At 53.0% G+C, this 25,707-nt stretch overlaps 1 protein-coding gene across 1 annotated transcript; it reads left to right on the forward strand.

Moving 5' to 3' along the window:
- The first annotated feature begins 3,780 nt into the window (after positions 1-3,780).
- SDC4 (syndecan 4) lies at positions 3,781-21,928 on the forward strand. The gene is made up of 5 exons (XM_004586069.3): positions 3,781-3,918; positions 14,996-15,134; positions 16,142-16,188; positions 17,196-17,394; positions 21,440-21,928. The coding sequence occupies exons 1-5, from the start codon at positions 3,856-3,858 to the stop codon at positions 21,589-21,591; spliced, it is 600 nt and encodes a 199-aa protein (XP_004586126.2). The 5' UTR covers positions 3,781-3,855; the 3' UTR covers positions 21,592-21,928.
- Positions 21,929-25,707: the final 3,779 nt, after the last annotated feature.

Here is a 25,707-nt window from a genome sequence, read left to right on the forward strand (position 1 = left end):
TAAATCTGTTTAAAAAACACATCAACAGGCTCTTCTTTGATAGAAGTTTTGCCTAATTTCTTTTCCTACTTGAACTCAAGTTTCCACTCCATGTTCTAGTAGAAAATGTTTTTATGCTTAAGAGGCTTATGGTTGACACCATCATTCTTTTCTGTGAAAAACATAAACACAAGTTGAAATGTTTTACTTTCATGACTGGAAGATTAAGTATTAGCTTTTCTATCATTACAATTAGTAAACAATGTAAATCAATTACCTTTTAAAAGCTGGAGACAGAAATAAGCTATTCATAAAGTATACAATTTGATAGAAGTATGCATTTGTAAATCCAATCCTATAAACTTTGATAAACAATTATTTAACAGATAAAGTAAAATGTGGTTGAAGAAGCCTATCTTAATGAGGTAGATGGGGCAATTTTTCCTCTCTAATTTATTAACTTAAACCTGGGTGAGGGCCTGGTACAGTAGCCTAGCAGCTGAAGTCCTTACCTTGCACTCATCAGGATCCCATATGGGTGCTGGTTCTAATCGCAGCAGCTCCACTTCCCATTCAGTTCCCTGCTTGTGGCTTGTGAAAACAGTCGAGGATGGCCCAAAGCCTTGGGACCCTGCACCTGCCTGGGAGACCCGGAAGAAGCTCCTGGTTCCTGACTTCAGATTAGTTCAGTTCCGTCCACTGCAGCCACTTGTGAGTGAATCGTTGGACGGAAAATCTTCCTCTCTGTCTCTCCTCCTAGAGGAAGTATATCTGGCTTTCCAATTAAAATAAATACATCTTAAAAAAAAAAGAAGATTCGCTTATGTGAAAGGCAGAGTTACAGAGAAAGACAGAGATTCCACCTGCTGATTCACTCCCCAGATGGCCTTAATGAGCAGCCAAAGCTGGGCCAGGCCAAAGCCTGGAATTCTACCCAGGCCTCCTACGTGGGTGGCAGGGGCCATCTTGCTGCCTTTCCAGGCACGTTAGCATAGAGCTGGATCGGAAGCAGAGCAGGCAGGACTCAAGCCAGTCCACAGGGACAGTATGCTGGCATCACAGGTGGAAGCTTAACCTGATGTGCCACAATGGTGCTGTTTATTTTTGATTTTTAAAAATAGGTAGGGCCCTGTGTATTAACTCAATTGGCTAATCTACCCTCTTCAAGCACCGGGGTCTCATTTGGGAGTCGTGGCTGCTCCACTTCCCATCCAGCTCCCTGCTTATGGCCTAGAAAAGCAGCAGAAGATGGCACAAGGCCTTGGGCTGCTGCACACATGAGGGAGATTTGGAAGAAGCTCCCGGCTATGGATCAGCTCAGCTCTTGCCGTTTGCAGCCACTTGGGGAGTGAACCAGCAGGTGGAAGATCTTTCCTCTCTGTCTCTCCTCTCTGTAAATCTGTCTTTCCAATAAGAATAATAAATTAAAAAAAAAAAATTGTGGGAAGCCGTAATGACCCCGGAAAGCAGTGGAAGACGGTGCAAGTACTTGAGCCCCTGTACCCTTATAGATGAGCTGCATGGAATTCCATGAGAGTTGTTCATTTTTTAATGTCAATTGTTAAGGATAATTATTACTTAGAATTAAATGATATAATTTATAATTCATTATATTATTTTTAATTAATTTATTTTCATTTTGTTTAAAAGTCAGAAACCGTCCCTTTGCTGGTTCACCTTCCCAAATACTCGCAGCAGGCAGGGCTGGGTCAGGCCAAAGCCAGGGTTCAGGAAGTGCAGTTGGATCAGCCATGTGGGTGACAGAGGCAGCGCTGCTGCCTTTGGTTCACAAATAGCTTAACAGCTTTTGTTAAAGCAATGTGATGACATGTGGCTAAAATCCCATAGTCGTCTATGATCAAAAAATAGGTATTTTTACATATTCATTGATTTCTTAAAAAGAGATAGAGGTTTCTCCCATGTGCGTGTTTATTCCTCAGAAGGCCTGAATGGCCTGGGTTGGTCAAGCCCATGCCAGGAACCTGGAGCTCCCATCTCGGTCTCTCATGAGGATGCCAGTCCATCTTCCTCTGCTTTCCCCAGGCCACGAGCAGGACTGGAAGTGGAACAGGTGGGACACTGCCCACATGGGATGCCAGCCTCACAGGAGGCAGCTTCACCTGGCACACCACAACTGCAGCACCCAAAATGATCTTCAAGGATCTCTCTGCTGCTAATTAGGCTTTCCTTCAAGTGGAAGGAGAGAGGAGAACACAAACCATTTGATTTGCAAAAGGATGTCTTATTCTGCCATGAGGTTCGTGGTGTCTGCCCAACTGCTAGGGAAGCACTCGCTGAAAGTGCTTGCTTACCTTGAAATCCGTGGGGAAAACCTGGTTGGCATTCCCTGAGTTGCTGTTTGCTTTGCTTTGCTTTCAAGGCTGTCTGCCCCAACAGACTTTTTCATTCTTTGATAATAATCAAAGCAAGGAATGGGGGAAATCACACCGTTTAACCTCCCCGCCACACACACACACACACACACACACACACACACACACAAAGTATCTGATTCATAATATGCCAGCAGAGGCCAAAATACTTTAGTTCAAACGCAATGTTAACCCTTAGATCCATAATTCTTGCTGTCCGTGGGCCACTGCTTGCAGGACCCTGCGGATGACAAAATTCCCGGTGCTCCAAGTCCCATTCACAGAATGGCTTTAGTACTCGGATTTGCATATGAATGATGCACATTATCCTGGACACTTAATTATCTCCAGATTACTTAAAATACCTAGTAAGGTCATGTAAATAATCGTTACACTGTATTGCTGGGGGAGTCGGGCCAAGTAAAAGCCTGTACATGTCACTTCAAACAAAATCTCTTCCCCCGCTCCCCCACCAAATGCATGCGTTTCCTCTCAAGTGTGGAATCCTTGGGTGAGGAACCCTGGTAGCGGCCTGGGTGGGCGGCATGGCTAAGTCAGGGCAGGTTGGGGCTGTGCACCCCAGCATCCGGACTGCTCTGCCTGATACTGCCAGCCCGAGTACCTGTGTTTGCGCTCCAAAGAGTTAAGCATTTCCAGTGTCTCCTCTTCCCTACCTTCTATGAGGAGATTGAGGACCAAGGGGACACAAATTACTTCCGTAAAAAGCGAACGCTGCCCTGAGAATGGAGTGAAACTCGTAGTCCAGTTCTCAGAGACCAGACAACTTCTTTCGAACGTTTGAAATCTGGATAATGGAGCCCTTAAAGCAGAGGTCAAGGGCTGCAGCCCATTAGGGATTTTTGTACAGAGGACCCACTGTTGAGAATATAAGGGTTGGGGAAAAACAAATTCCGAGGAATAACTTCTCGTGCCACGTGTAGATGATACGAAGTTCAAATTGCAGTGTGCACAACTAATGCTTGGTCCCAACAGCCGGGCTCACCCACCAAGTGCTGGTGGCTGCTTGGGAGCCAAGACACTGCTGAAAACATTAGCCCCCTCTCCCACCCCACTGCCAAGCCCTGAAACAACGCAGGTGCTGACCCCTGCTCCCACCACACGTGTTTACACTTTGCTTGCTTGGGAAGTCTTCCGGAGGAAGCTGGGCAGATCCTTCCTGTCCTTGGGCCTCAGTTTCCCCAACCGTAAAGTGAGTGAGTGTGTGTGTGTGTGTGTGTGTGTGTGTGTGTGCGCGCGCGCGCTGCCTACAGGGCCAGGGTTTGAGTGGGAGGTCGGCCGGCGCGCACGGGCGGGTCCCTCGGGCTTTCCAGCACTGGCGGCAGGCACAGCGCCCCGCAGGCCGGGCTCCCGCGGGGAATTCCGGGCGGGGTGCGGGCGGCGGGGGCGGGCCGGGGCGGGGCCGCCAGGACGGCTATAAGTTGGGCCGCGCGCCTGCGGCGGGCCACTCGCCGCTGCCTGCGCGCCCTCCCCGTGCCGAGGTACCATGGCCCCCGCTCGCCTGTGCGCGCTCCTGCTGTTTCTCCTAGGCGCGGCCGCCGCCGAGTCGGTAGGTGTTTGGTGGGGACAGGGGGATCCCCGGGAGGGAAAGACCGATGTCGCTTTTGTTCCTGGGAGTCTGGATTGGGAGTGTTAGGGGGCCGCGCCGCCGCCACCTGGACGCCGAGGCCAGCGGGGAACTTGGTTTGGAAACTGCCCGGTGGTCCGGGAAGGCTCTGGGACTGACCCCGGCGCGCGGCGCACACTTGCAGCCGGTGGTTCTGGTCGCCTAACTCCGGCCTCAGGCTCCGATGTGACTAAACTATGTGATTGCTGGGCAGCCTTGGAATCCTGATGATACCTCCTCGCCATCTGCGCGCGCTGGGCAGGCAGTTCTAGAATCCGGGGTGACCCTAGGGGCCGGTGCGGGGGAAGGGAGCTGTGGTGAGTGGTGGTGCTGGGGCTGTGCGCGTTTGAGGTTTCCCGTACTGGGGAGCTGGGGACTGAGCGAACCTCTGGGATCGGGTTGCAGTCCCACGATCAACTAGGGAGAAGACAGGACCCTGTTGCTGAGTCTCCCCCATCTACTCAGAGGCTATGAGCCTCTGGGGTGGGAGGTGACCTCTTGGCTTCCTTGGGGCTCCTTAGAAAGTTGGGATTCGACCCGCCTGGTCTGGAGCTCTGTGCAAGAAATGTGCAGGGTTCTGACCGGCTGCTCCCAGGGCGGTTGAAGCACCTACCTTGGCTGGAGGGAAGGAGGCTGGATGAGACCTGTCCTCATTGTGGGCTGGATCCCCACAGTAAGGATCCCAATCCGAGTGTCCTCGGGGCTGCAAGCCAGCAGCCAGGGAGCAGGAGGAATGGAAATTGCACCCCTCCCCTAGGATCTTTAGGGGGCAGTAGTTCTTGGAGTTGAATCATTAAGTTAATTGCTCTGGAGAGACCCGAGGCTACTTGATCTACTTAGGGGTAAAGCTGCCTGTGGCCGGCTAAGCCCGGAGCCAGGGCCCCCAGCCCTCCGTACACAGGTAGTCCAGCAGTTCTCACCGTCTGTGTTCGGAACACAGACTAGCCCAACCGCTAGCCGAATTCCAGCAACACCCCAGGGTTGACTCTTTTGAAAGGGTTCTGAGGCCAGGGAGGTTAGCTTGCCTAAGGTTACAGAGTTAATGAGGGGCTGGGTCAGATTCAAATGTAGGTAGGTGGCCTGGCTTCCCAGTGTCTGCCTGTATCTTAACTTCTAGGCTTCTAAGGGTGCTGCCGCCCAATACTGGTTTAGAAGCTGGTAGAGTTTTTAGCAGAGAGGTGCTCTGGGAATTGGAAGCCTAGGGGGGTGGTGGTGGCTTCCCAAACCCAGGGCCATTTTGCGCCCCCTCCCCACCCCTGTCAGTGGCCCATCCAAGCCTCGGCCTCCCTGGTGCCTACACTGGCACCCTCCAGTCGCTCTCCCCAGAGAGAGTGGCTGATGCCAGTTCGGAAGGCCTTCTTGAAGAGACTCTGCCTGGGAGGTCCCCACCAAGCTGCTGGTGTCCCGGTAGGGACACAGTCTGTCCTCAGGGGCTGCCGCGCCTGCAGGTGCTTGGGGTGAGGAGCAGACAGCTGGGTGCCAGGGGGCAGTGAGTAGGATGTGGTTTGGGGGAGTATGTTAGTCAACTGAAGGAGAAGCCAGCCGGGGCAGCTGCATGCCGGGACAGGTGTCATTCTCTCTCATCCTGCCCTTCAGTTCTCCCCTTCCTGCCTGAGGTCACGCACCTCCTGCCTCTCACCGAGCCTTCTCTGCTTTAGCAAGGGGAGCACAGTGAGTCTGGGAAGAAGGGTTTTGCTAATGGCAGCTAGGATTGATGGAGTGCTCTCCTGGTGCCAGATCTGGGGCAAGTGGGGATGGTAATTTAGCCTATTGTCCAAGTGAGGGAAAATGGACCGCCTTGGGGTAGCAAAAAGCACCCAGGTTGTGGGCCTCTGGGCCATGGGAATGCTGGCAGGGCCCCTCCCCGGTATTAGGGTGAACGTGGCTACCTGCTGTTTCTTGGGGTGGTTTCCTCCCTGCCGTCTCACTGTGCCACAGATTTGGGGTGCAGAGCCCAGACTGAGCACCCAACACCCTTTCCTGGGTTGGCTGGGTTGCTTCCCTAAACCAGTTCTTCCTGTCCAGCTGGGAGCCTCCCCCTGATCTCCTTTCCTGCCACTCCCTCCCTGGCCAATTAAAGACAGCCTTGTTTGGGGAGTCACTCCCCCATACCGCTCCCCCCCAAGGTGTCCATGCTCAGTGACATGGCCCACTGACTTGGCACCAGGCCCAGGCAGTTTCTGGGGAAGTGCCCCTTTCCTACCAGATGCACTTGAACTTTTCTGGTCTGTCTGGGAGTTCTCTCCTTGATTGCACACAAGTGGGCTGGTGGCGGAAGTCTTGAGTGGACACTGAGAGCTGTTGGGGCTTCTTGGGAGTCCACAAAGTTATCAAATTCCCAGGCAAATGTTTGGGCCATGCTTTGGAAGACTCCAGGGGGCTGAGGCACTGAGCTGATATCCCCTACCTATAAAATGGATGTAGAACTAGATGTCTTCTGACCAGTGCTGACATTTGATTAATAATTAAGTGCCAGTTGCTCAAAGGGCCTTTGGAAAACAGAACACTTAAGGCATTCCCTCCCTTGAAGAAACTTGTGCTTCTTGGGGGGATTCGTACACTCCACCAACTTTCCTCCCCAACCCCCAGGACAGGAACTCTGCTCTGTTTGAGGGAAATACCTGTAGTTGGTACCTAGGAAATGTTCATATGAATGAGCAAGTCATGCGTGTAACTTCATTCTCGAGGCACATTGAGCACAGGTGTTACTAGTGTCTCCTGGCGATGCTGTGAGGTAGGTCTGGATCCCTTTTTTTTTTTTTTTTTTTTGCAGGAAGCTGATGCTCCAAGAATTGGCAGTGGCAAGGTCAGAGCCAGGTCTGGTAGTGCAAGGTGTGCAGTTTGTGCATCCTCTGCGAGCCCTGCAGATGGGCACAGTTGCTGCATTTGAAGGCCCTCCTGTCCTGCTGTGTGACCTTGAAGCAGACATGGCTTGTCGCTGGGTCTCTTCCCCAGCTCCGTTCTTGCTGTCATGAGAGCCCATTGAGGAAGGGAGAGGAGCTTTCTTGGCCTCCTTGGTAAGGAGTTTAAACAAGTCCCGGTCTCTGAAGAGAAACGGGGCTGGACATTCAGCTCCTGCCATTCTGTGGCTCCTAGGAACCGAGGTCCTTTCCAAGGACTTGAAGTGCTGAGCCAACCTGAATGAGAAACCAGGGGACCCCAGCCTGGGCTCCCAGCCCCGGCTCCCTGTTGGGAGGAATTGGCGGTCCGTTGTTGTTCCTCCAGCCTCCTGAACTGGACAAGTTGGGTGTGTGTGATTTCCAAAAAAAATCTTTAAAATAAATTAGGAGAAGGGGCTGGACAGGGCGTTGTGAATCACCAGAGAGTACTAGCAGAGCCTGCCTGAGTCACCCACTTCCTTCCACCTCCTGCCAGCAGGATGGCTCTGTGATCAGAATGCTGGAGCGGGCTTGTCTTCTGGATCCAGCGTCTCAGCCTTGGAGCTCATGCAAGAGATACTGGGAGGCCCTGAACCACCACAGCCATGTATGGACTTTGACATTGTTCGGAGGTCAGCCAGACCTGCAGATCCCGTCTTTAGACCTGTTGTAGAGCAGGTGGCATCTCTGCCTGTCCGTGCCCAAAGCTGAACTGAGCTTGCACCTAGCACAGAGCTGGTAGGCTTCAGATTGTATTGGACCTCTTGAAGTTTTTGAGAACCACCCCCCCTTCTTGCTCCCTGGGGTTGGCACAGTGCTTTGAGGTTCCCCCAGGCCTGACTTGGCGGTGTGAAACCTGGCTCTTATTTACCAGCTTTCTGGTCTGGTGGAAAGGTGCCTGTGGCTTTGTGGTGAGGCCGCATATCAAGGCACCCTCCGTGTCATGTGTCAAGTCGTGTCATGCTGTATCATGCCTGGGAGGGAGGGAGGAGGTGTTTCTTGGCGACCAGGCCCCCCCAGCTTGTCCCAGGCCACCTGGATGCCAGATGGTGTTTTGAGGATTCCACCCCCAAGGCCCCTGGAAAACCTTCTCCTCTCACCCCTAGCTAACTCCACAGCTGCAAGGTAGCACTGGAGGAGTCCAGGGTGGAGCCCAAATCTCCTATTTGTTGATCTTAGAAGTAGGCTGTTTGCTAATTATCAGATGGGTTTATATTTAAACAAGAACCAGTTCCCGGCAGCCCCACCTCTCCTGCTGGGATCTGCTGGGGCACTGTGCTCAGCCACCTGCAACAGGGCAGGGACTCCAGGGCTGAGGGGACTGTGAGGTAGGGATAGAAGAGGCAGCTGTCCCTGCCAGTGCCCTGGGCAGGGAGGAGAGCTTGGACGTCAGCAGTTGGGCTGGCTTGACCCTAGGAACCCAGGAGCCCAGCTCCTGGGACTAGTTTGTCTTTAACTCACCCGTGAACTTTGGACACATTCCTGTACCTCCTGGACCTGGCTGCGCTGGTCTGCTAGGCCCGGGGCACTAGCAAGCCAGGAGGTTCATTTCACAGCCACTAAAACCGAGAGTCCCTGTCCCAGTGCTGTGGCTCACCCAGGGACACACAGTTAGTTAATGAGTCACTTTGTTGATGTGAGAGTCCTAGGGTCCTCTATAAAACACCTGTGTCACTCGAGAGTCATAACTTGTGTTTGGTCAAGTTGTAAAAGCTGGCCCGCGTTTGGTTTATTATGAGTGGCTAGACAAGGGTTCTCCACCAGGCCAGAGGTCAGCTTCCGGGAGGTGGTGTCCACGCACTTGAACGTGATGGCTGCGGTCCCAGGGGTTCAGGCCTTTTTCTCCTCGAGGATCACCCTGAGCTTACCAGTTCTGTCCTCTTTGACCTCCCCCTGCTGCTTCCCTCCCCCAGCACCTTGGGGCCAGGTTCGTCCTGTCCATGCCCACCTCCCACGCCCTTCAGGCCCAGGGAGCTAGGCTGCCCCAATTTTCTCTGGCACAGTAGAAGAGGCTGCTAGTCAGGTGACACCTGGGGTGATGGAAAGGGGAGGCAGGGAGAGGTTGGTATGTGTGGAAACAGTGACCGGGGAAAGCCTGGGGGGTGGGGGGAAGGTTGGTGGTGAGTGGTTGGGCAGAGCTGGTCACACGTAGTGGGGACATTCCTGGCCTCAGGGAAGCCAGGAGATAAGTGTGGGACACATCGCCCAGCTCTGGAGAGGTGGCTTCCCCTGATGGGGAGGAGGGGGAGGCTGGGAAGGGGCAGGAAGCCAGTGCCCAGGGCCGATGCCATCAGCTGGGAGGAGGCTGTCCAGGAGGCCTTGGACTCTGCTCTTCAAACAGGAGGTTTATTTACGTCCTGTGAGCCTGCTGCCCGCCTGCGGTCCAGCAGGGACTTGGGATCCCGCGCCTAGATTTCCAGGCGCAGCTTCAATGGTCCTCTGTCTCCAGGACCCACGGGGAGCCAGCCCCCTCCCTCCCCACTGTCTCCACTGGTAATCGGAGCAGGACCAAGCTTGGTTACCCGGCCTCCTGACAGAGGGAGGTTTGTCTTGCTAAATCTGGGGCTCTTACAGGTGGGGAAACTGAGGCCTAGAGGAACTCACCCAAGATCCCCTAGCAAGAGTCTATAACGAGGGGATGAGCAGTTGCTGGCCCTGGGGGCCCCAGGTCCCCATCTCCCCTCATTCCTAGCCAGCACCCCAGGATCCTGAAGTCTTTGCTGTGGGAATGAGCTGTCCTAGGGCTTGGTGGAAAGCTGGCAGTGCCAGGCCTGGCTCTGTACAGGCCGATTGTGTTCAGAGTAACCTGACCTTGTGGTGGCAGGCAGAGCCGACATTGGAACCTCCTCTCTCTCTGCTCCCACCCTCCTAGACCTGGCTTAACCCTTCAGCTGCTGGAGCCCCAGGCCGTGGATGAGCCTGCTATGGTTTCTTCTGACCTCCTAGATTTTGTGGTTGTTCCCAAGGCAAGTCAGGAAATATTCTGGGGATCCAGGTCCCCCAGGAGAATTGCAAGCATCCCTGTTCACTGCCATTTGCTCCTTCTAGAAAGATACGAGTGGTCTTTCTCTTTGTCTGCTTATTACAGGTGCTCAAAGCTGTGTGACCCCAGGCAGGCCTCTTTCCATCTCGGGGTCCTTTTCTCCAGGACAATCCAAAGGGATCTTATTAGTTGTCCCAAATGCAGAACGAGGCTCGGCGGTTTACGTAGCTGTGCAGTTTACAGGGTGTATCCACATCTGTTGCCGGCTTCTCTCCAGCACCGGAACTGCTTCTGCAGTTCTCCCAGGTCTCTGACCTTTGGAGCAGTAATCCCCTTAGTCAGGAGGAAGACAGGTGGGGGTTAATAATACTCATTCCTCCTTGAGCACCTGCTGTGTACCAGGCCCTGCTCGCACTGGATCCCTCCTGCACACTCACGCATGCCACTAAATCCACATCCCCCTGCAAGTTGTGGCCAGCCCTGATTATACAACAGGAAACAAAGGGTTCGAGAGCTGAAGAAGGTTTCTCAGGCTCAGGTGGTTAGGACTACGTCTTGATTTGCACCTGGTGGTGGTGGATGTGGCCCCAGGTGGCACCCATCTGGGGAGAGAGGGTTGGGGAGCAGAGGACAGTGTCATGGCCCCTATTGGAGAGTCTATTTTCAGAATCACTCCTGTGAGTCTGATAGTTGGAGCCCAGGTACACAGCATCCCTCTTCTGCATAAGTTTGAATTGCCCAGTTACTACCATTCTGGTCTCCCGTCTTGCAGGATGGAGTAGCCCCCTGGCTCTTTGTCCCCTGGAGAGAAATGGGTGAGAAAGAGGGGGTGGCAGGCTGAGGGAGCTGCTCATTAGCTCACGGTTAACCAAGCCCTGACCGTGAACTCCTCCCTGGTGCTGCAGCCAAGTTTCTGTTTCTTTGTTTAAGCAATATCACTTTCACCTTTGTTTACTCCAGATTGGGAGTTGGAGAGGCCCAGAGCTCTGGCCTTGAGCAGTGTATTGTGGGCTGTCGGGTTAGGGTGCAGAGGTGAAGAGTGGCCGTCAGCGAGAAGTCTATTAGTGGTTAGATCCTGGTCTTGAGAAACGTCTCTTGGAATCCCAGCTCTGTTGTTTTCTAGCTGCATGATGCCACTAAACCTCAGTTTCCTCATCCATAAAATGGGTAGAGCATCCTACAGGGTTTTTGTGTCACTAACGTGAGAAAGAGCCCGTCCTGGTGACCAGCACAAGTGGATAGTCCTCTAGTCACCCAGACTCCTCCTGCTGATGGGAGCCATGGGACCATGGATTAGGGACAGCCCTGGAGCTGAAGAACTTGATGGGGAGCAGAAGTAGAGTGACAGCTGTTGCCTGTGGACCTGCCAGCTCTTTGGGGCGGTGGCCAAGACTGTGGCAGCAGCAGGGAAGAGCGCATGGAAGCTATGAGGCAGGGGCGACCTTGGGAATTGTGAGCCCAACACTGCCACCAGCTGCCTGGGCGCCCTTGGCAAAGCCTGTTGTTGTCTCCTTATTGTTTGAGAGGTGATAAAAGAAGACAGTTGGGCGCGGTGGCCTCAGATACCTTCTCCTGGCAGGTGTCCGTACCTATAGAACAAAGGAGCACCTTACCCTGTCCCCTCCCCATCCCTTCTTTTCCCAGGTAGGCTGGGGGAGAATCCTGCACCTTTTAGTCTCAGCCAGCCATTCAGATTCTTCAGGCACGGGGCCAGCAGGGTCGCAGTCCCACCGCCTTACCCAGCTGGACGTGTGTCGTGTGACTGTGACAGGGACGGAGATGCACAGAGACCTGAGGGCCTGAGCAATGCCTGTGCATGCACACACACGCAAACTCGTGCCTGGGCAGGGCTGGGGTGAGCTAAGGAGAGCACACCACAGTTTTAACTAGCAGGGCGTGGCTGTTCTCTGGTCAGGGCTGGGCCTGGCTGCTGGCTGGCCTGGCTTCTTCAAAGGCACCCGTTTGTGTTCAGAAAAGTGTTGTCTGAAAAGCAAGCGAGGAATGATAAAAACGTCTTTGCCTTTCCAATCCCCAGCAAAGCTGAGGGATACCTGCCGGCAGTCCCTGCCTCCTGCCTGTCAGAGAGCTTCTTCTAGGAGGGAACCCCAAGGGTACAGAGCCAAGACACTTCACTTCTCAATGCCCTCCACCCCTGTCGGCATGGCCTCCCAGGCCCCTGCCTAGCTGCAGCGGGAGGCTGAGGCTCCTATAACATTATGCAAGATTTTGCCCTCTTACAGCTCTGGGAGACCATGTGACCCGAGGCAATTCACTTGCTGGGAAACTGATACCAAAATAGTTAGGGGTGACTGGGGTGTCCTGGAAAAAGCTGGATTCTTGGTAAGCCTTGGTTCGAGCCTTGGGTTTGCTGCAGGCTCCGAACGTCTCGCCTCATTTCTCTCAGGAAGGGAAATGGATGTCATTTACAGCTGCTCTGCCAGTCTGTGCCCTAACCACGGGCTGTTTGGAAAGACCCCTTAACACTTTCACATCTTATGAGAAAGTGTAGGTGCAGGACCAACATCCCATGGCCGGGGAGCGGTTGGGGAAGGGTCTCTCCGCGTGAGAGCGGCCCCTGCCTGGAGGACTTGGGCTCCATGGCCAGGCTGGTCTTCCCAGGCAGGTTGGCAAGTGGCCTATCTCCTGACTTGGATTTAACCTCTACTTCATAGGGCCTCCTTGTAGTGTGGGGCAGGCCTGTGTCCGTGTGTGCTCACACATGTGTCTGTGTGTACGTGATTAAAAACCAGGTGACTCATGCCCTGTAGCATTGGACAAAGGACTCCCCCATCTGAGCCCACCACTGTGGAAACGAGGTCTGTTGTGAAGAAGCTGAGTGCTTTGTTAAATCCTGTCACCTGGTCAACGGGAGATGAGGGTGGACTGGACGTGCAGGGATTCCGTTCCCCTCCCCACCTCCCCAGACCTGGGCACTAGCGCATGAAGTCCTGCCCTGCGCTGCCAAACCAAAGCCGCTTGGACTGGGGCTGTGTGCGGGGGCTGGAATTCCAACGCCAGCAGCTCAACAACTCCTGATTCCCCAGTCATGAAGTCATCTAGGGCTTAACCCCTTCCGGCTCCCTGCTCCGTATGTGCCAGGCGTTCTGCCGGGATCCTCCCACGCTCTCCTGCCTCCCAAGCCCAGGACGCCGCCTGCCCACTGCCTTCCTCCCAGCTTAACCCTGCTCCCTTCCGGGCACCGAGCCTCCAGTCCCCATGGTGGTGGGAGAGGTTCCGCCTGCCTGCCTGCCTTTCCCTGGGTGCCAGTGGGGCCTGATTCCCAGGATAGCCCTTTCAGACTCCCTGCTGTGTCTCCTGTCTCCCTTTGGATCCGACCTGGCCATTTGGTGTAGCTAGCTCACTTTATGACCTTGGGGATGTTGCTGTCTTGTCTCCCCTGGAATTCTTGCCAGTGCTATGAGAGGGGAGGATCTGAAGCACTAGGCCTCCAGCTGGCGTTCTGTAGTTCTAACCTGCCATTGCCTCCTGCAGTCACGGGACCCGGCAAAAATGAGACAGGCTTGCTGGGGTTGGGGGTGGTGATGTTGTTTGACTTAATAAAAACCCTAATTGTTCTGGCAAACAGTAGGTACTGCACATTCAAATTAATCGGAGAATGAACCGTGCTCTGGGTTGCTGCACTGTGGGCAAACAGCAACCCGAGTCCAGCAGCTAGCAGACCACATGGGCATCCCAACGTTCTTGTGCCCTTTAAGTTTTTTTTTTTAAAGATTTATTTATTATTATTGGAAAGCTGGATATACAGAGAGGAAGAAAGACAGAGAGGAAGATCTTGCATCCGATGATTCACTCCCCAAGTGAGCCGCAACGGGCCAGTGCTGCGCCGATCCGAAGCCGGGAACCTGGAACCTCCTCCAGGTCTCCCACGCAGGTACAGGGTCCCAATGCTCTGGGCCGTCCTCGACTGCTTTCCCAGGCCACAAGCAGGGAGCTGGATGGGAAGTGGAGCTGCTGGGATTAGAACTGGCGCCCATATGGGATCCCAGGGCGTTCAAGGAGAGGACTTTAGCCGCTAGGCCACGCCACCGGGCCCTTTCTTTCTTAAGATTTTTATTTTATGTATTTGGAAGAGTGATAGATGAGTCTCTCTCTTTCTTTTTTTTTTTTTTCTATCAGCTGGCTTACTTCCAAAATGGCTGCAACATCTGGGGCTGGGCTAGGAGAAGCTGGGAGCCTGAACTCCTGGGTCTCGCACATGGATGGCATGGGCTCAAGTGTTTAGGCCATCTTCCACTGCTTTCCCAGGTGTGTTAGTAGAGAGAGCTGGGTAGGAAGCAGAGCAGGATCAAACTGGCACTCTAATGTGGGATGCTGGCACAACAGTGGCAGCTTAACGTCCATGCCACCATGCCACGCCCTTGTACTTGCCTTTTGAAAATTGCTTGGTCAGGATGGACCTAGATTGCCTTGACCAGCTGGGTAGAGGAATGGGCCAAGTAGCATGAACAGCTGCTGGAGTGGATGAACTGTGAGGGCAGGGGCCGTACCCCTCTCTGCCCTGTGTGGGGCTGGCAGCAGAATAGTTCCATGGGAGATGCTGGGAAGACAAGACTCTGCAGTTCAGGAGTGTGCTCTTGGGTCACCAGCTTTGGGCAGCGCCCTGACCTGAGGCTGTGCTGGGGTGTGGAGGAGCCAGCTCTCTGTCCTAGCCCAGCGTGACTCATCCGGGAGAGGTGCCCCAGGCTGGGGCAGACCAGAGCCAGCGGCCTGCTCCCTGCCCTGTGTGACTCCGCCCCCACTAAGCTACATCATAGAACACAGGAGTATCACATCACAGGGCACGGCTGGGAAGTCAGGCAGCCCTGTGGGCCAGTTCACGCCTCCACCTGCCAGGGGTGTTACCAAAAGAAAGTGACTTCAGATCTTTAATTCCCTGGCTCCTTGGTGTTGTAAGGTGAGTCAGGAGTTGAAAGCCAGGGCCTGGCACATGGCATGTACTAAGGAATCGCTACCCAATAAGGGTACTCATGATTTGATGGTTACCGCCTTGATTGAGCTTTCTTAGTGCAGAACAGAAAGAGATTGCCATGATGAGCACAGCAAGTCAGAGGCAAAGGGGGCTTCAGGACCTTGGCCTGGTCCCCGTCTGGGAGTTTGGGGGACTGTTGGCTGATACCATCTTCTTTCTTCACGCCAGATCCGGGAAACAGAGGTCATTGACCCGCAGGACCTCCTGGGAGGCCAGTACTTCTCCGGAGCCCCACCGGACGACGAGGATGTCAGCGGCCCAGGGCAGGAGCCTGATGACCTTGAGCTGTCTGGCTCTGGAGACCTGGGTAAGGAGGACGTGCGGGGCAGGCCTAGGCTCAGGGCTGCAGGGAATGGAGGGGGGCGACCTCATATGGGATGTTTTGGGGTGGGTTTTCTATAGCATCTCTCTCCTCCCTCAATGGAATGGGAAACCAAAGGACCTGGATTAACCCTTTCCATCCCTGAGATCTGATCAGGCAAGTTGTTTAGGCTGTGAGTTTGTCTGTAGTTGTGTGTCCTGAGCACCAGCCTGAACTGTCTCCATGGACTCCTGCCTTTGGTGGAGGTCAAGGTCAAGGTTAAAAGGGAGTGGTAGGGTGGGAGGTGCTTTTCTTCCTTTGGAAAGGCAAAATGCCAGCTCAGACATGTGGGCAGAGGAATGGGGGTGGGGAGCAAGCCCCTGCTGAAGGGACAGAGGCCTCTTGGCTGGTCCAAGAGCTGCTGCCTCTCCTGGCCGTCCTTGACCTCGTGGCATTGGCTTCTGGGCCAGCTGGTTACTGAGACACATCTGGCTTTCCACAGGCAAGGACGGGCTCCTGCTCTGAAGTCTGAGCTTTGTGGTTGCATAGTCCCAGGACATGGACTCCACTCTGTGTCTTGGTTTCCTTTTCTGTAAAATGGGAACAACAGTAATACCTGTTACCTCGTATGGTCACCCAGTCAGTATTTTGCTATTGCAGTACCTGGCTAACTGTTGCCACTGGAATCTTCCCTTTCACACACTCCTGGGAGGATCTTGTTAAAGGAGCAGGCGCTGAGTCAGGAAGCCCTGAGACTGCTGTGTTTGGGACATAGACCCCGGTTGGTTCCTGGAGCCAACCCAGCACCTGCTTGAGCTGCCAGCTCACAGGTTTACGTGCAAGAGCCACGGAGGCAGCTTTTGGGAGTTCCATTTCACAGATGTGGCAAGTGAAGTTTTGTGTATTGAGCCTTTAAGGGCTGGTTGTAAGGTGGCCTCACACCAGCTGTGGCTTCGGGGATCATGTGTGTGGGGAACAGTCCTAGTGCTCACATGGTCCCTCTGGCCTTGCAGATGACTGGGAGGAGCCCAGGATCTCCCCTGAAGTGATCAAGCCCTTGGTAAGCTGCACGTCTTTGCCCCTTCCTTCCTCGTTCCTCCTAACACACCTGCTCACAGGTAGGAGAGGAGCCTCCCTCCTCCTGCTCCATGCCCGAGATGGCAGAGGTTGGACCCACTCTGCAACCAGGGAATTTACTTTGGCCCTGGGCACTGCTGTGGGTCCTGGTCATGCCATCTTCCCTGTCTGCGCCAGCCCCTTCTCAGCCAGGAAAGCCAGTTATACATGCAGTTCTGTGTTCTGCCTTTTCAACCTGGCAACATTATTGTCATATTCTTATTTTGTGAAAGATTATTTATTTTACTTTAAAGAATTATAGATCGAGAGAAGAAGAAAGAGCAAAGAGAATGACCTTCCATCCACAGGTTCACTCTCCAAATGGCCACAGCGGCCAGAGCTAGGCTCTCCTTCCCAGTTTCCTATGTGGGTGCAGGGGCCCAAGAAACTGGATGTCAGGCCCTAAGCAGGGAACTGAATCAGAAATGGAGCATCTGGGACTAGAACTGGCACCCATATGGGATTCTGGCACCACAACAATTTTGTTCTTAAAGACCTATTTATCTTCTAACTCAGAACTACAGAGAGAGATCCTCTATCTGCTGGTTCACTCTTCCCCAGCTGTCCATTTTTCCAGCCACCAGCAGGGTGGGAGATGGAGCAGGTGGCTGGAACCAGTGCTCCTATGGGACCCCGGTGTCATAGGCAGCAGTTTAACCCATTGTGCTGTAACGCTGGCCTGGAAAACATTTTTGTCTCCTTAGTATTTCTGATCTGTGGTTGGTTGGATCTGCGGGTTCAGACACCACTTGTACGGGAGGGCTGTCGGTGCCACCCGAGGTAGAGGGTGAGGATGTTGGTGGCACAGCAGAAGTGGTCGTGGGTTTTTGCTCCAGGCCCTGGTGCCTTGGCCAACAGTACTAGGCTCTCCGCCTGCCTGTCCCTGACTCCCGGCCCACATCTCTCACTCAGCAACTCTGCATTTGTCCCTGCTTCTCCTCTGTCCCCTAGGTGCCCTTTGATAACCACATCCCTGAGGGCGCCAGGCCTGGGAGCCGGTTGCCCAGCCAGCCCAAGGACCTGGAGGAGAATGAAGTTGTCCCCAAGAAGATCTCACCCTTTGAGGGGGATGAAGATATCTCCAACAAAGTGTCCATGTCCAGCACTGCCCAGAGCAGTAACATCTTTGAGCGAACCGAGGTCCTAGCAGGTGAGACTTCTACTCCTCCTAGATGCCTTGGAGAGAGAAGGAGGGCCTGCAGGCCCAGTGGGTTCTCTGTGGCTGCCTTGGGCCTTCCAAGCACCAGGCCTCCCTGGAAGGGAGCCCCTGACTCTGTGTGTGTATGTGTGCGCCCGTGCGCGTGCTGTCTGTGTGTATAATAGTTGGAGGGGAAGGGAGCCCCTGCCTGTGGTGTGTGTAATAGTTGGAGGGGGAGAAATGACCTGCATACCAAGAACAGGTTTTGAGTCATTCCCTTGCCTTAGGCCTATCTCCCATAGCGTTTGGAAACACTTTTACCACCCGGGTTTGGTATTTGGAAGTTAATCATTGAGAGTTAATTTCCCCTGAAAGCTTAGAGGCTCGGAGGAGCTGCTGCACTGCCTGGCCGCCTTGTGTCCTTAACTGGGAAACTTTTGAACAAGATGGACCCTCCGTTTCTTTGTGTATCAAATGGGTGCGGTGCCCCCCATCCCTGAGTTGGCACATGAGCCCATGAACAGTGACCCGTGGGATAGTTGTGAATGCTGAAGGGCTGTTGCGATTTGCTTGGTTCTCTGTCTTGGGCTCTTGTCCGTGAGGCTCAGGGTACCTTCACGGGACTGAAAAGCAAGCTGAGGTCTGGGGATCCTTTGTTTGGCTTCGGGAATGAGCTTTTTGGCCATTTCATGCTCTTGGGAACCTAGCTATCAGGCTGTAGTCTCCAAAGCTGGGGATGGGAGGAGGAGATTGGGAAACCAGAGAACATTATTTGTAATTTGTTAAAAATGTTTATTTTTGTATTTTCTTCTACTTGAAAGGCAAAGTGATGGAGAGACACACACACACAGAGTTTTTCAATTTCCTGGTTAACTCTCCAGTGCCTTTAATAGCCACGGCCAGGCCAGGCCAAACAAAGAACCCTGGAATTCCATCTGGGTTTCCCACATGGGTGACAGAGACCCAGAGTCCCCAGCCATTGCTGTCATTAGCAGAAAGCTTGAGTAGAAGCAGAATAGGCACTCTGATGTGGGAGGTAGGTGCTCCAAGCACTGGCTTAACCTGCTGTGCCGCAGTGCCTGCCCCACAGCCTGTACAGACATCGGCCAAGAGGCAGTGCAGGTGAACTGGCTGGGGGAGCGGGTGCCTCAGGCCCATGCCGGCTGACTCCTATCTCCTGGGAACCAGTTGGGCTACAGAGGCTTGCAGTAGAGGGAAAGAGCCCTGGACCAAAAGCCAGCATCCTGTCTCCATCCAGGAGAGAGATGAAGCATTGCACCTGTATCCTGCAGGTGAGGCTCCCTTGGCCTGTCCGCGCTCCCTCCCAGGTGACCCAGGCCTCCTGGCACCTAAGCCACTTCTGTACTTTTCCTTCCCCACTGCACGTGTCACGAGTGTGGGCGGGGCTCTTGGGGACTTACAGCCCCAGGCTCCAGACTGTCTCAAAAGGAAAGCCTCACTCCCCTGCCTTTTCGCCGGCCACAGGGTTTCATTTTCTGGTGGCATATGTTTGATCTTTTTCATCTTTATAGACTTTTTAAATTTGTAGAGTTTTTTTAATCGGCTAAAAGTTCTCTGCTTCTAAGGAAAATTGCAGAAATAACCGATATGGCCAAGCAACTGTTTCTTACTACCATGGGGAAACTGAGGCCCAGGCTTTGGGTTGTGTAGCAAGAGCTAGACCATCCCTTTCCTCTAGCATCTGAGAACAGCATGGACCCGAGATCCTTATGTGAAACATGACTTGGTTTGGACAGCCGAGGTGGAGCCCTCCATCTGTTCCAGAGGCTTCTTAGTCTATTGCCTTAAGAGTCCTGTGCCCCTCACTGGGTCTCTGCAACGACTTGAGCTTGTTCGAAGTCACAAAGTCAGGAAGTGGTAGACCAAGGGTACACTCAACTTCTGAGCTTGGATTCGGACGTGGCTCTGCGTGTGCATGTGTTGGGCCTGGTGGAGGAGCTGGGGTTGTTGGAGGCCAAAGTGACCCATCTGAAGTGAGGCCGGTGCCCAGGAATACTCTGCTTTTCTCGGCTGCTTCTGGTGTTCTCTGAGCTGCCTTTTGTAGGATTCCAGCCCTGGAAGCTCCTCCCTTTGCTCCTCTGGGCCACTCCACCCTGTGATGTACATGGCCATATGATGTGTGCAGTAGCGGATGGCCACTGCGCCCCCACTCTGTGCCTGGCTGTGGGATGTATACAGTGGCAGACGGTTAATCTTCTTAGCCTGAGTCAGACTGAATTAGGGGACTCAGTCTGCCACAGTGGCGTCCAGTGAGCCATCCCTGTCCCCAATAAGCAGGAGCGGTCACCTGGCCAGTGGACTCAGCAGACTTCACCCAAGATTAGAAGCCCCCACCTGCCTGCTTGCTGCACACCAGGTGCTGGGAGCCACACATAAGCGCCGTTTGTAGAATGCTTCCTGCTGTGCTGGCTCCTCTAGCAGTGTGTTAGGGAGACAGAGGTTTGCCTGAAGGAGTCTTGGGCGTGTGCTCTGCCCTGGGCAGTTGAGTAAGTTCTGCTAACTCTTCGGAGGAATGTAAAAGAAAGGGTATGTACAGATTCTTCCATTTTGCAATGGAAGAGAGGAAGGAAAAACCTGCCCCAAAAATCCCAGAGCCAGGGCAGGTAGGAGAATTGGGAGTGGAAACAAGGCTTTAGCCCCTGGGCTTTCCATGGCAATGCAAGCCGTTGCGTGCAGTTCTGTGGCAATAGAGCAGTGTGGGTGTAAGCCTGTTCCGTGTGTGTTTGTGTGTATTTCCTAAAGTTCAGGGAAGATGGAATTAAAAGATAAATTTATTTTGGTGCAGATGGTTTTCAAGTTTATGTTTTTTTCCCCCATAATCTTAATTTTTGTCACAAACATCTTAAAAACGTTTTGCTCAGTTAAATTTCTTTAAAACAAATGTATTTGAGAGACTAGAGAGCATGCTGCCATCTGGCTGGTTCACTTCCAACGCCTGCAGTGCTGTGAGCTCCATCCAGGTCTCCTGCGTGGGTGGGAGGGACCCCAGCACCAGAGCCACCGCTGCCGCCTGCCAGGGTGTGGGGCAGCAGGAAGTTGGGATTGAGAGTAGAACTTTTGAATGAACCAAAGCCTGCTTTGGAAGTCTCATGTGGCTTTTTTTTTTTTTTTTTTTTTTAATTGGAAAAGCAGGTCAGATTTACAGAGAAGAGGAAAGTCAGAGAGAGAGGGAGAAAGCTCTTCCATCTGCTTGTTCGCTTCCCAAATGGCCTCAAGGGCTGGAGCTTAGCTGATCTGAAGCCTGGAGTCAGGAGCCTCTTCCCGGTCTCCCACACGGGTGCAGGGTCCCAAGGCTTTGGGCTGTCCTCTACTGCTTTCCCACGCCACAAGCAGGGAGCTGGATGGGAAGTGGAGCAGCTGGGGCATGAACCAGTGTTTTTTTAACTTTGAGTTCTGTTTTCCATGGGCGTGTTGCAGTGCCCAGGCTGTGAATGGACTGGGATCCCTTTTGGGGAGAGATGGAGAGTGCCCCCCCAAGGCGTTGAGGCGGTTAATGCCAGGGGATTGCAAAAAGCTCTTGGAGAAGTGGATTCACAAGTTTATTTTGAAGCAAAAAATTGTGAAATCCAGGCACACAAGGAGTCTTCAAAAAGTTTTTGGAAATGGGTATTTTGAAAATACCATGAGGGGATTTCATCATTTATTTTCCACACCAAGTAAACTTATCTTTCATTTCTGTTTTCTTAAAAAGTTTATATAACTCCCCTGGGATGTCAGAGGGGGTTTCCACAGCCTGCCATTTCCCTTGTTCCCACTTAATGAGCACTGAGCCGTTGCTGGGGAGTCAGCCTGCTGTTTGGAAAGAGCTTGGACTTGGGACTAGAGCCGACGTGCATTGGAACAGCGCCTTTGCCGCTTGAGCCCTACAGCTGTCGGGGGGCCTGGATGGCCTAGCGTGGCCCCTTCCTCACCCCTGGGGTCGCCATTGGTGAATTCACTAAGGCTTGGGCGTGCTCGGCAGAGGTGGTGGTCTGGGTGGAGGTGGGGTGGCCGTGCCAAGGGCCTGGTGACAACTTTCCTCGTATTCTTCCCGCAGCGCTGATTGTGGGAGGCATCGTGGGCATCCTCTTCGCCGTCTTCCTGATCCTGCTGCTGGTCTACCGCATGAAGAAGAAGGACGAAGGTAGCTACGACCTGGGCAAGAAGCCCATCTACAAGAAGGCCCCCACCAACGAGTTCTACGCCTGAAGCCTCCTCGGCAGTGGGGGGGAGGGGAAGGCATTTGAATGGTGGACCTTAGGGTTGAGGGAGGGCAAGTTCACACTGACCTGTCAGCATCTCCAGCTCTGATGATTTTTTCTGTGTCAGAAGAGACACCATCTTCCTACTGCTCTGCCTAGCTCTTCTTGATTCTCTGGGACTCAGTTGCCCCGGCAGAAAAATGGGGTTATACTTGGCCTTTCCTGAAAACAAGCCTTGGATTGGATCTTTTTTTTTTTTTTTTGAAGATCCCAGATTAGAATCTGGAACCAGGTTTTGATTCATGGGCCCCTCCCAGAGCCCCTCTGAAACCTGGGGTCTTGGGGGTGTTGTGTGAGTCCTGGCTGGAAGTCCCCTCCTCCCTCCCTATCTGTCCAGGATCTGGGAGAAAGAAGCAAAACCACGTGTCCCTTGGGCCGTGGCCATCAGCAAGTATGTGACCACACAGCGGTTCCCTGCGGTGCACATGCTTGGGCCATTCTGGGCTCTTCCAAGTGATTTTTGGAAATCAACCTTTTGTACTGGGGGAGGGGATGGGGGAGGAAGGAAGAAAGTGCTGAAGGTTTATGTTGAAGTGGGTTTGTAGAGTATTTGTTAATCTATTTTTAATATATATGTGTGTGTGTGTGTGTGTGTGTGTGTGTGTGTGTGTGTGTGTTTAATGGTTCATTCCTTTGTGTGGAGCCCCTCTGCCTGGGGCGGAGCATGGAGATGCCCGTCTACTTGGTCTTGACTTCTACCTATTTCTCCAACACCTGCCAAGTGTGTATTTAATGGTTTTGTTTTTATTCTGCTTATGGAAAATGAGAGAAGAGATGGACATATGATTTTTATTAATTTTTAAAACTATTTATAGCTTGAGACAGGGCTTCTTTTGTCTTTTCTTTCCTTGTTTTAAGCCTCCTCCCCACTTTTAAAGAAGTATTTCACCCTCTCCTGCTCATGGTTTAGCTGCCTCCTCTGTGAAGTAGCTTTGATCAAGACATCATTAATTTTTGGGAGGGGATGGTGTGCAGTTAGTAGATTCCAAAATATACAGTAGGGGATGGTGGGATATTTGCACCTGAGTTCTTGTAATATATTATTATTCTTCCTTTGTTCTAGAAAAATAGAAAAATATATATATATTTTTTTCAGGAAATAGTGTGATATTTCCAGTTGGCTGTTGGCGGGGTGATTGAGTGAATGGCTTTTCTGTGTGCCTGGGTAGGTCTTTTACCTCTTTCTCTTGTCCCATTCTGGTGCCTTGTGGTGGGCCCCTCTTTCAGCCTTCTGCTGGCAGGGGAGGGTGCCAGCTGGGCTCCCTTGGTTTGCTTCTTCCAAGCTCTGGGGGTGCGCTGTCCAACACAGGAAACACACACGGCTGTTCGGGATGTAGGTCACTTCCAATCCCAGCAGGCGAGAAAGCTGCCGCTCAGTAGCCCTCCCTACGCTCTGTGCTTCGTCACCACCTATGGCTGCCGCTGCTGCACTGAGGGCTCCTGGCAAGGCAACTGCTGGAGAGAACTGAGCAGTCCTAGCTCGGCTCCTCTGGAATGACCCTGGTGAAGGCAGGGCAGGTGGGAAACAGCTGGTCTGACCGGGTCCTCTCATCTCCTGAGAGGAGAGGCTTGGTGGCTTGGCGGCTTGGCCTGGGCAGGCCACGACTTCCGACCCCACTGGCTGGGGTAGGGACACTGAGCTTCCCTTGCAACTGTACCCCAGTAGCTTTAGTTCTCATCCCCACCCCACCCGGGGTCCCAGCTGGCTGAGTCCCCTTCTACACCCAGTGCCCACTTCTTGGTGCTGTGTTGGAGCAAGCCCCTCTTGTGTAGTCACTTCTCACACTGTTGTCTGTTACTGATTTGTTGTTGTTTTTTTTTTTTTTTTTTATAAAAAGGCTAATAAACCTGGTACTTTCTAGATCGCCTGTCTCTCATTTTGAAGTTTGTTAACAAGGCATGTTTTGGGACTCCGCACTCCTGACCTGCCTGACGTCTTGGTGCAGACCCTGAGCAGGGGACCGGCTGCATTGCCCTTGTACCTCTGACTCGTGGAGTCTTGGGGCCGGTAGATGCCTGTGGTCATGGCCTGCTGCTGCTGTGGTGGCGGCCATCAGCCACACAGCAGCCCGAAGATACAAGGAGGTCTGTGACCTCGCTGAGATGGAGGGAACCTTCCAGATCTGAATCGTGCCTGGAAGTACCTCTGCAGTAACCATGGCAGCAGACAGCCTGTATCCTTGGTGAAGCTGCTTTCCATATCCACACCCCGTGACACCTTGTGAAACTAGTACAGCTGTCTCCACTTTCAGGAAAGGAAACTGAAACCCAAGAGCTTCAGTGGCTGCTATGCTCACACTCACCCTCTTGGTCCCCACAGCCCATCGTTTCATGTCAGGATGATTCCTTCAGAACTCCCATGGTGGCGTAGCACGTTAAGCCACCACCTGCAACTCCAGCAGCCCATAAGGGTGCTGGCTTGTGTTCTGGATGCTCCACTTCTGATCCAGCTCCCTGCTGATATGTCTGAGAAAGCAGCAGAAGATGGTCCAGGTGTTTGGGCTCCTGGACCCACACGGGAGGCCTGGAAGAAGCTCCTGGCTTCCACCCTGCCCAGCCCAAGCCATTGCAGTCATTTGTGGAGTGAGTCAGTTGCTGGAAGATCTCCCTTTCACTCTTTCAAATAAATAAATCTTAAATGATTCCTTTGAAAACATGAAGGGACCTCAAGGAGCTCATAGGAAAGGAAATTTAAAAAATAAATTTAATATTTGTGCAAGAGTTGTGAAACATTTATTTTAAAGAGAGTATGAAAGAGCAGAATCTTCCATTTGCTGGTTTGCCTTCCAAATGCCTACAGAATCCCAGGCTGGGCCAGGCTCAAGCCAGGAGGCTGAATTTATTCCAGGTCTCCTGCATGGGAGGTGGCAGGGACCCAAGGACATGAGCCAGGGAACAGTGCTCTTGGTACCGTTCATGGCACACACGGGCCTGGGTCAGCTCCCACGATTTTTCAGCCCCCAAATGAACTCATCTGAATTCCATTCTCCACAGGCGTTTGGAACACCTCACAGGTATAGGCAAGGAGTGTGACTGCCCTGCGAGAGTGAGGTACTGAAGGTGACAGCTTGTAGTTGGGGGTGCGAGCTTAGGACCAGACAGGATGAGAAGTCCGGTGGCCTGGGTCCACTCCCCATACTCTAACAAGATGAGCCTACCGTGAACTTGGTCACAAAGCCGTACCTTCCCAGGAACTTTGCCTGCCTTTCTGTGCTCCCTCGTGACTGCACACACATCCTTCCTCGGCCAGCTGTGGCAGGTGTTCACCACTTCGCCTACCGCTGCTGCCCTTGCCTGCCTGAAGGCAGCCAAAGCCTGACAGAGGTCTTGAGGTTTCACTTCCTTTCAAGTCACTTCCTTGCTGCCTTCACAGTGCGTGTCCTCGGCAAACTGTATCCTCCCCAGGGAGAGATCTCAGAATGTCACCCCCATACTGGCTGGACTCAGTTTCCCTTGTAGAAAACCCCAATTGGCAGAAACCAAAGAGAAAGAGAAACCCTAGGTTCAGGGCTTAAAGTTGAGAGAGCAGCGTGTTCATGGGACCCCAAAGCACCAGGACAGCTGGGAGACCTGGAGACCAATAGTGGCCTCATGGTCACAGCAAGCGAAAGGCTCCCCTCCCACCCCACCTACACCCAGCAGCGTGGAAGAACAGGAACAGGGACACGCTTAAAACTCCACCTACAAGTGGGGAGAATTGTGTGTAGAAACCTACAAAGGAGACTGTGAGCAAAAAAACCCTTCAGATCTTTGTTTTAAGATGACTTTTATGAATGAGTGATCAAATGAATGGAAGAGGAAAAATGCACCGCTAGACAAGGGAACATTGCCACCTGGTGGTTTCACATTGCAATTTCCAAATATTTTTCTAAGGCATTGCAGTTCCTAGAGCACCCACACCAGTGCAATACACCCTCTAGGGTGCCAGGGGTGCTTTTAGTGACAGGTTGATGCAGGGGCAAGGAGTGGATGGCGGGAGGGGAGTGCTGTGAGGAGAGGGGAGGCAGTTCATGTCAGATGCATTCAGGCTCCTAGGAGGTTCAGGTCTTCCCAGAGGCCTTGT

The sequence above is a fragment of the Ochotona princeps genome, chromosome 22 (genome assembly GCF_030435755.1).
Source record: "Ochotona princeps isolate mOchPri1 chromosome 22, mOchPri1.hap1, whole genome shotgun sequence".
Lineage (NCBI taxonomy): Eukaryota > Metazoa > Chordata > Mammalia > Lagomorpha > Ochotonidae > Ochotona > Ochotona princeps.

Coding starts and splice junctions, on each gene's coding strand:
- SDC4 (XM_004586069.3), top strand. CDS start 3,856: ATGGCCCCCGCTCGCCTGTGCGCGCTCCTGCTGTTTCTCCTAGGCGCG. Junction 3,919..14,995: donor GCGCGGCCGCCGCCGAGTCG/GTAGGTGTTTGG, acceptor TCTTCACGCCAG/ATCCGGGAAACAGAGGTCAT. Junction 17,395..21,439: donor GCGAACCGAGGTCCTAGCAG/GTGAGACTTCTA, acceptor TTCTTCCCGCAG/CGCTGATTGTGGGAGGCATC.